The 13,400-nt window shown below is 38.2% G+C and overlaps 1 protein-coding gene across 1 annotated transcript in view; it reads left to right on the top strand.

The window, feature by feature from the left end:
- Positions 1-13,400, top strand: part of LOC109053898 (NACHT, LRR and PYD domains-containing protein 3-like) — a 31,828-nt gene that overhangs the window by 12,836 nt on the left and 5,592 nt on the right. Inside the window, 7 exon segments of the mRNA XM_042756689.1 lie at positions 1,496-1,612; positions 1,734-1,863; positions 1,972-2,087; positions 2,557-4,326; positions 6,247-6,420; positions 6,818-6,991; positions 7,109-7,282. Coding sequence (XP_042612623.1) covers positions 1,496-1,612; positions 1,734-1,863; positions 1,972-2,087; positions 2,557-4,326; positions 6,247-6,420; positions 6,818-6,991; positions 7,109-7,282 — 2,655 coding nt within the window.

Below are 13,400 nucleotides of genomic sequence, written 5' to 3'. Positions count from 1 at the left end.
GATCTTAGAAGTAAAGTAGTTCGTAAAGTCATGCTGTGCTGTTGGGAAATGTCAACACTTGTTAATGCTTTATTTTTTGTTAATTTAGCCACTGTATTGAATAAATACCTGGGGTTATGTTTGTTTTCTTCTAAAAGAGACGAATCAGATCTAGCAGTTTTTAATGCTTTTCTGTAGGATAGGTTACTTTCCCCTCAAGCAATATGAAATGCCTCTAGTTTTGTTTTCCTCCAGCTGCACTCCATTTTTCGGGCTGCTCTCATTAGGGTGAGAATGTGCTCATTATACCACGGTGTCAGACTGTTTTCCTTAATCTTACTTAAGCATAAAGTAGCAACTGTATTTATAATGCTAGAAAAGAGAGAGCCCATAGTTTCTGTTACATCATCAAGTTGTTCTGAGGTTTTGGATAGGCTAAGAAATTGGGATACATCAGGAAGATTACTTACAAAGCAGTCTTTTGTGGTAGAAGTGATGGTTCTACTATACTTGTAACAAGAAGTAGAATTTACAGTTTTAGCTATATGAAGTTTGCCCAAAACTAAATATTTATCTGAGATATCATCGCTTGGCTGCATAATTTCAACACCATCAACATCAATTCCATGTGACAGTATTAAATCTAGAGTATGGTTTCGACAATGAGTAGGTCCTGAGACGTGTTGTCTAACCCCAATATAGTTCAGAATGTCTATAAATGCTGATCCCAATGCATTTTTCATTATCAACATGGATATTAAAATCACCAACAATTAAAATTTTATCTGCAGCCAGCACTAACTCAAATATAAAATCAGCAATTTTTTTAATAAAGTCTGTATGGTGCCCTGGTGGCCTGTATACAGTAGCCAGAACAAACATCACAGGAGATTTATCATTAACACTTGTTTCTCTGGACAATGTTATATGAAGCACCATTACTTCAAACGAGTTATACTTGAAGCCCGCCCTCTGAGAAATACTGAAACCATTGTTATAAAAGTGAAGCAACACCTCCCCCTTTACCTTTTGGACGTGGCTGATGTTTATAACAGTAATCTTGGGGGGTAGACTCATTTAAAATAATGTAATCATCAGGTTTTAGCCAGGTTTCTGTCAAACAGAGCACATCTAGGTTATGATCAGTGATCATATCATTTACAAAAAGTGCTTTCGTTGAAAGGAACCTGATATTCAATAAGCCAAGCTTTATCATTTGTTTATCCGTATTGCATCTGTTTTTTATTTGTTGAACTTCATTTAAATTGTCACTCTTAAATTGGTTTGGACGTTTGTTTTTTGTTTTTTTGTATTTTCTAGTTTGGGGAACAGACACAGTCTCTATAGTGTGATATCTAGGTGAAATTGTTTCTATGTGCTGAGAATTAACTGACTTCTGTGACTTCAGAGTTATTCTGATCAGTGCAGTTTCAGTACTGGACACTAATGTTTTTACAGAGAGACAATTTATCATCTCTATTTCTAATGTCTCTATTCTATTGTACTTTAAATTAAGTATTTTGCATGGAGAGAGATCCAACCCACCAGAGGCCAGCTGTGTGTCCATGAAGAGCGACCAGTCTATGGGCAAGCCAATAAAATTTAAAGGAAGTCACACATCTACTGATACGAGGTACAACATTTATGTCTAGATAGATAGATAGATAGATAAGTTTTCTATTACTTTAGTAAAAATCAATCAGAATTCTTGTATCTATTACTAATGTCTCTGTTCTATTATAATCTGTTTTAAGTCTTTTGCACAGAGACAGATCAAACCCATCAGAGCCAAGCTGTGTGTCCATGAAGAGCGACCAGTCTATGGGCAAGCCAATAAAATTTAAAGGAAGTCACACATCTACTGATACGAGGTACAACATTTATGTCTAGATAGATAGATAGATAGATAAGTTTCCTATTACTTTAGTAAAAATCAATCAGAATTCTCGTATCTATTACTAATGTCTCTGTTCTATTATAATCTGTTTTAAGCTTTTGCACAGAGACAGATTAAACCCATCAGAGCCAAGCTGTGTGTCCATGAAGAGCGACCAGTCTATGGGCAAGCCAATAAAGTTTGAGGGAAGACAAGCATCAACTGATCTGAGGTGCATCATTTCTGTCTAAATAGATAGATAGATACTTAGATACTTAGATTTTTGTCTCTTTTACTAATATCTCTAATCTATACAACATTTTTGTTTAAACCTGCAGATAGACACAGTAGATAGACAGATAGATTTCATATGTGAAAGTAATCTACAATCTAGATGTAGAATTAATCTGAATTCTTGTATCTACAACTAATGTCTCTATTCTGTTGTACTCTGTTCTAAGCTGTTGTATAGAGATAGATCAAACCCACCAGAGTCCAGCTATGTTTCCATGAAGAGCAACCTGTCTATGGGCAAGCCAGTAAATTGTAAGGCAAGACACACATCAACTGATCTGAGGTACATTTATGTTTAATTAGACAGACAGATAGATAGATCTTTAATTAAATGTTGCAATCTGTTATGTGAATGATTATTTATTTATTTAATTTTCTTTATTTAATGGCTCTCTACTGGTACAAAGCACATTCAAATCAAATCTAATGAAGAAGTTTCAGTGTCTGTATGAAGGAACAGCAAAACAAGGAAACCCAACATTCCTGAATGAGATCTACACAGAGCTCTACATCACAGAGAGTAAAAGTGGAGAGATCAATAAACAACATGAGGTGAGACAGATTGAGACACAATCCAGGAGCGCAGCAACAGAGGACGCACCAATCAAATGCAATGACATTTTTAGACCTTTACCTGGACAAGACAAACCCATCAGAACTGTGCTGACAAAGGGAGTCGCTGGCATTGGAAAAACAGTCTCTGTGCAGAAGTTTATTGTGGACTGGAGTGAAGGAAAAGAAAATCAGGACATCCAGCTCATATTTCCACTTCCTTTTAGAGAGCTCAACTTGATGAAGGACGAAAAACTCAGTCTTTCAGATCTACTTCAGGTTTTGTTTCCTGAAACAAAAGAAATTGAAATATCCAGTGATGCATATAAAGTTTTCTTCATCTTTGATGGCCTGGATGAGTGTCGTCTGTCTCTGGATTTTAAGAGCAATGTGAAGTTGTATGATTTAAGTGAATCTGCCACAGTAGATGTGCTACTGACGAACCTTATTGCCGGGAATCTGCTGCCCTCTTCTCTCATCTGGATCACCTCCAGACCAGCAGCAGCTGATCTCGTCCCCTCTGAGTGTGTCCATCGAGTGACAGAGGTACGAGGCTTCAATGACCCAAAGAAGGAGGAATACTTCAGAAAGAGAATCAGTGATCAGAGTCTGGCTAACAGAATCATCTCACACCTAAAGTCATCAAGGAGCCTCCACATTATGTGCCACATCCCAGTGTTCTGCTGGATTTCAGCCACTGTTCTAGAGGGTATGTTGGGAAAATCATTGAAAGGAGAGATCCCTAAGACTGTTACTCAAATGTACACATACTTCCTGATCCTTCAGACAAACATTAAACATGAGAAGGACTATGAGAAAAAACTGAAAGATGAAGACATGATCCTCAAACTGGGGAAACTGGCTTTTCAGCAGCTTGTGAAAGGCAACCTGATCTTCTATGATGAAGACCTGAGCGAGTGTGGCATTGATGTGACAGAAGCATCCGTGTACTCAGGATTGTGCACACAGATCTTCAAAGAGGAATTTGGCTTGTATCAGGGGAAGGTCTTCTGCTTCGTTCATCTGAGCATTCAGGAACATCTAGCAGCTCTATATGCACACTTCTCCTTTTCAGACTACATAAATGTGTTCGACCAAGCCACTGAACAAAATATCTTTTCTAAGGTCGTAAATTGGATGAAAAATAGTTCATTATTTGGCCTACATAAGACAGCTGTGGATGAGGCTTTACAGAGTAAGAATGGACATCTGGACCTTTTCCTGCGTTTTCTTCTGGGTATCTCAGTGGAGTCTAATCAGACTCTCTTACAAGAACTAATAATACAGACAGGAAGCTGCTCCTACAATAAAATGGAAACAGTTGAATACATCAAACAGAAGATCAGGGAGAATCCCTCTCCAGAGAGATGTATCAGTCTGTTCCACTGTCTGAATGAACTGGGCGATGATTCACTAATGCAGGAGATCCAGGATTATCTAAGATCTGGAAAAATAAATAAAATCAAACTCTCTTCTTCACAGTGGTCAGCTCTGGTTTTTGTATTGCTGACATCAGAGCAGAAGATGGAAATGTTTGATCTAAAAAAATTTATGGGTGCACAAAATACAGCAGATGAAGTTCTTCAGAAACTGCTGCCTGTGATTATAGAATCCAGATCAGCTCAGTAAGTAAAACTGTCATCAATCACTACAGTATTAAAACATTACCTGTATCAGACGATCACAAGCCTATGATAAATACAGGTGTAAGCGGGGTCTAAAACATTTTGTGACTGGCTTACTGACACCACATATGGAGGCAGTCAGAAAAACATTACTATTGAAATTGCAAGAGCCCTCCTCATCCTTTTCATTAGTTTCCTTTTCCGTTTACTCATAAACCATGTAACATGGGCTGCATCTGCAAGTTGAACATTTTAGAAATTTAGAAAAAGCACTTTTTATACAAGCAAATGCATTTAAAATCCAGTGTGCCATCTGATGTAAAGAAACTAAGTAAATTGTATGTATATCCATGGTGTATCCACTACCCAACCAGGAAAGTTTTCTGTACAAAAATATATATGGCAAGCATAGGGACAGTTGACTCTAGAAAAGTGGATTCAAACAGTATTCGTTACATGCTTTACTGTCTATATGAATTATTTGTATTTTGCAAAGTTTTCACTTTGTTTTCTTTAAAGAGCAGGTCATATGGTATTTTAAAGTGTCCCAATATTGTATTGGAGTCCCCTACATCAGGTTTAAATGCATCTAAGGTCAGAAAACATTGTAATTTTCTCAGAATATATATTTAATATTAGAGTCATTTGCCAATGATTAGGAAATGATTCGTTTCAAGCAAGTTCGGAGCAAGCCCCTCCCTTCCTCAAGCCTACTCTGCTCTGATTGGTCAGCTGGCCAAACCTGTTGTGATTGGCACAGAGATCCTTGAGCCAGTTAGCCAGCGCTACCATTGACAAAGCACCTTTACATAAAACAATAATATAGTCAATCCGTTCTTATAATGACATAAAATACAAAAACACTAATGCAAGCGAATCGTGCCCACAGCTAAAGTTTAGCTGCTAAACTGTGAACACTAGATGGATACGTTAGCCGAGTGCTAACGTGACTAACTGATTAAACAATATTGTTTGTAAACCAAAATATGTCTACTGTAATGTTTGAAGAACGAAAGACAAAAGACGCTTGGTCTTAACTTTTAATCAGAATGCAGAACAGTTGTATCACAGGAGCACCAGCCGAAATCACTCATCTCTCCCGCATTAACCCTATAACTGCCAGTGCAGCACAATAAACAGCAATTTCACAATTATTATAAAGTCTGTGTGCTGCACTACATTCTTTATTATTAAACAAAGTAATTAGAATGACATCAGTCTACAATAATCGACATATTCTCAGGTTCACTGCAAATTTTTAGAACTACTTCAGTAAGACAGTAATATCGTGCTTTACCTGGAAACCTAAAGCTGCACTAGGTATATTTTTCATATTGGCACAAAATAATTATATTTTGAGCACTCAATTGAAAATGAACACCTAACGTATCAATTGTACTACTTACAGGTCATGGTTCAGAGAGCTTGTTAGTCCAAATTAAGAAGATTAGAAGCCAACGAAGATAAAAGCCCAGATTAGAGAATCAGTTCTTGATAAAATGACAAGCACACAACAAAAGGCTCGAATTGTATTTCTGTGGTATCCTTGAACACCGCGTCTTCTCAACATGATGTAAACGCACTAATAGCAAAAGTGTTTGTGGGCAGATCAGACTCTGTTCGTATTTCGCGGGCAGGTGGGGATTATGCAAATGTGTTATCCAGTGACGTATACCGGTAACAGGCAAAAGATTTGAAAATGTAACCACTCGTAAAGGCGACTCTGAGTGGATTCTCTCTTTTGAGAGACAATATCTTTATTTATCATGCACTTTTTTGATTAACAACTTTGCAGATTGTTTTCATTTAAGGATAGCTACATTATAAACTGCAAAAGAGAGATTTTTCAAAAACCCAAATGACCTGCTCTTTAACTGCACCTAGTGTCAGTTCATCACTCACATTCATTCACCTTTACAGATTGTGTAAGTGTGGTGTCACAGATAAAGGTTGTGCTGTTCTGGCTACAGCTCTAAGCTCAAACCCCTCATACCTGAGAGATCTGAATCTATCTGGAAATAAACTACAAGATGCAGGAGTGAAGCTGATCTCAGATGGACTGATGGATCCTCACTGTAACCTGGAAACACTGCAGTAAGATTGTATAACAGTATCATCCTTATTCTCCACCTACTGGGATTAATGAATAATAAAATACATTTCAAAGAAAATTTTTAAAAGTCTAAAAAGTATCCTGTTAGTTAACTAAAGATGATTCTGTTTTGATCTTAATTATGTGCTTTACAAGGTGTCTGAAACGATTTTGCATACAATCTTTGATGATAATATAAACATAATTGAATTATGCATAAAAATGTATGCTCATATTAAAATTAAAACTATCAAGCACCCATTTAGAAAAAAAGAGACTACTTAATGAAATTAGGTCCAGTCTAAAGTGCAAGTCTCTCTTTTTGATTGTGAAATTCCTGCTGATCTGAGTTGTATATCCTGAAATAAGAGAGTGACAAGTGTCAATTGTTCTCTAAAGGTTGAGTGATTGTGGTATCACAGATGAAGGTTGTGCTGCTCTAGCTTCAGCTCTAAGATCAAACCCCTCACACCTGAGCTATTTGAACCTAAGTGGAAATAAACTAAAAGATTTAGGAATTAATCTGATCTCTTCTGTACTGGATGATCCTCACTGTAAAATGAAAACACTGCGGTAAGATTATATAAATGTGTCAGAATCCTCCTCCATTTTTCTCCTATTGTGAATGATGAAATTATTCACAAAATTAAAACAAAAACTGAAAGTGAAGAATGTCATTTTTCTTTACAGGCTGATTGATTGTGGTGTCACAGATAAAGGCTGTGCCGTTCTGGCTTCAGCTCTGAGATCAAACCCCTCACACCTGAGAGAACTGAATTTGTCTGGAAATAAACTAGGGCCATCAGGAGTGAAACTACTCTCTAATGGACTGGATGACCCTCACCGTAATCTGGAGATACTGGGGTAAATCATCTCTCTGAGAGTCATACACATTGTTACTTAGTAATAAATATTCACTAAGAGTTTATAGTTCTGACAAGGATGTAGGAGGCAATCTGTAGTACAAAATATGCCTCACACAGACACAACAGAGAGAGAGAATCTTGTTTTTCCTTAGAGATGTTGTTAAGGTGATAATATAATGTTCCACAAATGTGTGGTTCCAGACATGATTATTGGCCTTCAAAAACATGGTAAAAATTTGGACCGGAAGCCAATACAGGTTCCTAAGCACCCCAGAGATATGCTGACGAGAAGGAGTATGTGTAAGAACACGTGCAGCTGAGTTCTGTATGTGTTGCAGTTGCTTAATAGACTTTGCAGGTAGTCCAAGATAAAGGGCAATACAATAATCAACCCTAGAGGTAACGAGTGCATGGACAAGCCTTTCTGCATCAGGTAATGAAAGGAAAGGCCTAATCCTGGCAATGTTCCTTAGATGAAAAAATGCAGATTTTGAAATGCTCTTGATATGTGCTTCAAGTGTCAAATGAGAATCAAAAATTACACCAAGGTTGCGAACTTGAGGTAACAGAGATACTACATTATTTTCAAGGTGTAAACTAAAATTTCTACCAACTAAAAGAGCCTCTGACTTTGTACCATTCAATTTAAGAAAATCATGGTACATCCATAATTTAATTTCTTGCTGACAGTCAGAAAGGGTTGCTGATATACCTTTGATATTAGTTTTCGTGCTAATATAAATCTGAGTATCATCAGCATAGAAGTGGAACCCCAAACCATGCTTTCTAATAATCTGCCCTAAAGGAAGCATGTAAATATTAAAAAGTATCATGCCAAGAACAGACCCCTGAGGAACACCATGACATACCTGTCCAACATTAGATTTATTGTTTTCTAAAACGACAAACTGGGTACGATCAGAGAGGTAAGATTTAAACCACTCCAACACTGTACCGGAAATACCAAGCCAAGTCTCGAGTCTCTCAATCAGTATAGAGTGACACACCGTGTCAAAGGCTGCACTCAAATCTAACAGCACCAAGATAGTAAGGGCACCAGAGTCAGCAGAGACGAGGAGATCATTCATAACTCTGACCAAGGCAGTCTCAGTACTATGTCCTGATCAAAACCCAGATTGAAAAGGTTCTAAAAGCTTGTTCATGGACAAGTGAGAATGAAGTTGTGACACGACAACACGTTCCAGAACCTTCGCCAAAAAAGGAAGATTAGATATAGGCCTGTAGTTAGACAGATCAGACACATCACACCCAGGCTTTTTAAGAACTGGTGTGATGGAAGCAACCTTAAGGGCTTGGGGAACAAGTCCAGTAGTAAGGGAAGCATTAACAATGTTCAAAATGAGAGGACTGATAGATGACAGACACTCTTTGAAAATGTGAGTTGGAAAAGGATCCAGAGTACAGGTAGTGGAACTCATCGTCATAATTAATTTAGAAATGTAATCAATGGTAACCATTTTAAAACTAGAGAACTAAATTAATGGAAAATTTAAGGGCTGAATCTCAGGAGGTGCACCCAGAGAGACAGAAGTTATAGACTGATAAATATTCTCAATTTTTTCAGCAAAAAATTTCAAAAACTTATTGCACTGCTGCACAGAAGAAAAAATAAGTGAATTGATAGGTTTAATGAGTTTGTTGATTACTTTAAACATCTTATTTGGATTTGCAGTACCATCATTAATAATTTGAGAGTAGTATTTGGTTCTTGCTATTTTGAGGGCATCGCTGTACCGAACCCAAATGCTCATCATACATAAGTTTATGGACAGTAAGCCCTGATTTTTTATATTGTCGTTCCAACTGCCTGTTCTTTGCTTTAAGAGCCCTAAGCTCAATAGTAAACCAGGGTGGTGATTTAAAAAATGAAACAATACGTTCCTTCCTGGGGGACAGCACATCTAGAGTTGATGATAAAATTAAGTTGTAGTGTTCAACAGTATTACCTGTAGGACTATCATTGATCATACACGAAAACTGATTAAGATCAATATTTTTAAGATTTCTAAAACTAATAACCCTCTTTTGTAGTTTTTGTAGAGAAACAGATAAGATAAAACTCAAGAGCTTATGGTCACTAATACACAAATATTTGCCTTCAAGTTGATTAATATCAGCACCAGCTGTACACACTAAATCAAGTGTATGACCTTTTCTATGAGTAGGAAAGTCGACATGTTGTATCAGGTTAAAACAATCCAGAATCTCTATAAAATTAGCAGTATGATTACAACTAGGATTATCAACATGAATGTTAATATCTCCAATAAAAATCATAGATGGACAAAGGGCATTTACAAATGCAAGTAGCTCTGTGAGTTCATCAAAGAACAGAGGGTTAGGTTTCGGTGGCCTATAAATAAACAAAATCAGAACAGGAGAAACACCACTAACTTTGTAAACAATACTCTTAAATGATAAAACAGAAGGGACCACAATTTCAGTAACAGAGACCTCGGTACTGTACACAACAGCAAGGCCACCTCCTTTACCAATTGCTCTGGGTTTGTCAAGATATGTAAATCCCGGTGGAGTACACAGATTGAGATTTAAAAAGTCATTTTGTTGGTGCCAAGTTTCAGAAATACAGAAGACATCATCAAGTTTTTTGTTCAAGATGATGTAATAGAGTAAATCAGTCTTTTTGTTTAATAAGTGTACATTGAGATGTGCGAACCTGATGAATTCAGGGCGTGCTTTGTCAGAGTATATAGTAGACACTTGTGGATAGCATAAGTTCGCAGGGCAAACACCACAAGAGATGTTTTGTTTAATATCAGTACATGTGGGACGGGAACATGAGACCTTAATATCAGTCCCTGTGATGTTAAAATTCCGCTGTGATCCCCTATGAACATATTTAGAACGACGTAGAAGGTGAAGTGATCGTAAAGTTTCACGAACACGTGTGTTGAGCAACAAATGGCGAAAGCAGTTCAGGCAGAGAGTGCCGTATCATGACATGATCCAGGTGTTCAGGGATTCGCTCTCCACAGAGCCCAGTCAATGTTAAAATACAGATAACAGCAAACAAATCCAAATAAGATCAAAGATGTTGTGACAAACCGAAGATCAGACACTGCTACACAGGACACGGTTTGATCCAATTCAAGTGTCCGGGTAAAATCCAAAGCGTTAAAATAAATCAGAACTTCTGACACACTGTTATAGGGGAACACGGAGAGCACAAGAGAGTGAGGAATCCAGGCACACCACTAGAGTACACAGGCACAGGAAAGAGTGTTTGTCCAATCCCAGTCATGAATGTAGAAGCACGACCAAATAACAAGGAATCCAACAAAAATGTATAATAATAAATAAACAATAAAAACAATTAAAAGTACAGAGTGAAGAAGCGGTGCTGTGTTGATTTCAGCTACAAACCTGTCTGGACTCAACGGTCCGAACATTCCATTAATATATTACTTAAGTTCTCTATCTGTCACTTACACAACATTGTATCGATGTAATGACACTAGGGGTCACATTTATGAGTCCCAAACACCTCTGATACTTCAGAAAAGGCCAATGAGAATTAGCAAGTGGGAATTTGCATGCCACTTTCCTGAACATAGGGGTATAGAAGGAGATGACATGCTCCTTCTCTTTGGAGCTGAGTAGTCAGCTATAGTAGTGATTACATTGTCATTTATTTCTGAACTACACTATTAGAGTAACGGCACATTTCAGCATTGGACTGGAGTAGATTCCTCTGCCCTGCTCTGAGAGTTCACAGCTGGATGATTGGTTTCTGGGTTCAGAGTGCAGCACACAACCACGTTCCATCCCAGTTCCTTGCTTCCCGAAAGTGCATGTTCACAAAATCAGGAAGGCACCTTTCTATTCCAGGGAACACTTCATGGGTTCTTCCGCTCTCACTACTCGTCCAGGGTGGGGTGACCAAGGGGTACTCAGAGGTTCCGCAGGTTGAGCACACAATTGCAATACATCTGTGCTGCCCCCCGGAGGAATTGTCAGAGGCTTCCAAAACCTGTAAATTTACCTCATCTATGATGACAAGGGCTTACAGTGCTGCTGGGGGGATGCAGAGAAAGTCCGCTTCCTCAACGTTACGATACTAGAATCTAATTTACTGATAATAAATCGATGCCACAGGTGACAAATAAGCAGTCTCAAAAGATAACTGAAATGAAAACAATTTTATTATGAACACTACATGAATCTCTGCAGTAACAAATGTTTTCAATGTTTATTTTTGAACTATTATTGAATTATACAAAAAGTACTATCTTCTTATAAAAGTAACACTTTACATGGAACAAGTGGCATTTGTCACAAATCCATCCATTTCCTCAGTGCAAAATTCCTCAGCTCCACCCACTCATTCACAGTCCCCTGAATTCTAACCTACACCTGCTGTCATTCATTATGGACTCATATACTGTATATACAGGCCTGTTAACACCTGGTCACTTCATGTGTTTTTTCTGATCGCATAGCTATCCAATCGTGAAAAGATCAGGTATAAATGCCCTCCGAAACGCGTTCGAGACGGATATAAATCCGATCGATCAAACCACTTGAGGTGGTCTGGGATGCATTCCAGATGAAACTGGACAAGTATAAATGCATCTGGTAGTTGAAAACACATATGCAAATTTTACTCCTCCCAAAACGTTAAAATAATAAACTTGTAAGAGCGTGCTATAGGCTATATGACATTATTGTCAGATATGACGGCGCTAATGCAACACACATTGCCGCAGATGAGTAGCTGAGCATCTCTTCAGCAGGCCGATGTGCAAACTGCTGTGAATGAAATTGAAAGTAAGATGCTCAACACATAATCATCTTCATTAAAAGTAGTGTGAATGAAATTGACGTTAAATTTAAATAAAGTGCCGGAATTGAAGATCGGATTTACCTTTCCACGTGCATTGATGTGGCCGTGTTGCTTTTATATCCGATCAGAGAAAACGCCCTTAAATTTAAATAAAGTGCCTTTGCCTTCGGAATTGAATCAAGATCAGGATATTGTGGAATGTTCCTATTTCCATTTTAGCAAACGACACAGTTTCCTTATGTGGACCATGGTCTCAACAACCTCAGTGTAAAGGGAATTGAGCCCCTGCCTGTTGGGAAACAATGAAATCAAGAAGGGATAGAGGATCCGGGGCTACTAGCAGCAAATCAGAGAAATGTGTACAAAGCGCATGAAAGTGACCAGGTCTCTCGAGATGCAAACAGGCCCTAAAAGTCTCTCACCCTGGACCTTGGTCCCTACCTCGACTGGTCTTCTTCTATCCCTACCTCGACAGGATGTTCTATGGCCTCCTTCCTCAGGGCCCACCAGAGTGGAAATGACCCTGTTGTATCGAGGTGGATGAGAACCAGACTGGATTCTGTAGCCACCAGTCTACAGTCAGCAGGACCCACTGAGACATTTGGCAGAAGTTCCCATGCTGCCAGATGGTCTACTTAGGAAATCTGCCTCTTGAGACTGACTTCTGGTGTACAAATCCGATTCCAAAAAAGTTGGGACACTGTACAAATTGTGGATAAAAACAGAATGCAATGATGTGGAAGTTTCAAATTTCAATATCTTATTCAGAATACAACATAGATGACATATCAAATGTTTAAACTGAGAAAATGTATAATTTTAAGGGAAAAATTAGTTGATTTTAAATTACATGGCATCAACACATCTCAAAAAAAGTTGGGACAAGGCCATGTTTACCACTGTGTGGCATCCGCTCTTCTTTTTATAACAGTCTGCAAATGTCTGGGGACTGAGGAGACAAGTTGCTCAAGTTTAGGAATAGGAATGTTGTCCCATTCTAGTCTAATACAGGCTTCTAGTTGCTCAACTGTCTTAGATCTTCTTTGTCGCATCTTCCTCTTTATTATGTGTCAAATGTTTTCTATGGGTGAAAGATCTGGACTGTAAGCTGGCCATTTCAGTACCCGGATCCTTCTTCTACGCAGCCATGATGTTGTAATTGACGCAGTATGTGGTCTGGCATTGTCATGTTGGAAAATGCAAGGTCTTCCCTGAAAGAGACAACGTCTGGATGGGAGCATATGTTGTTCTAGAACTTGGATATACCTTTCAGCATCAGCCTTTCACACGC

The sequence above is a fragment of the Cyprinus carpio genome, chromosome A1, assembly GCF_018340385.1.
Source record: "Cyprinus carpio isolate SPL01 chromosome A1, ASM1834038v1, whole genome shotgun sequence".
Taxonomy (NCBI): domain Eukaryota; kingdom Metazoa; phylum Chordata; class Actinopteri; order Cypriniformes; family Cyprinidae; genus Cyprinus; species Cyprinus carpio.
This window is presented reverse-complemented; position numbering and strand designations above follow the sequence as displayed.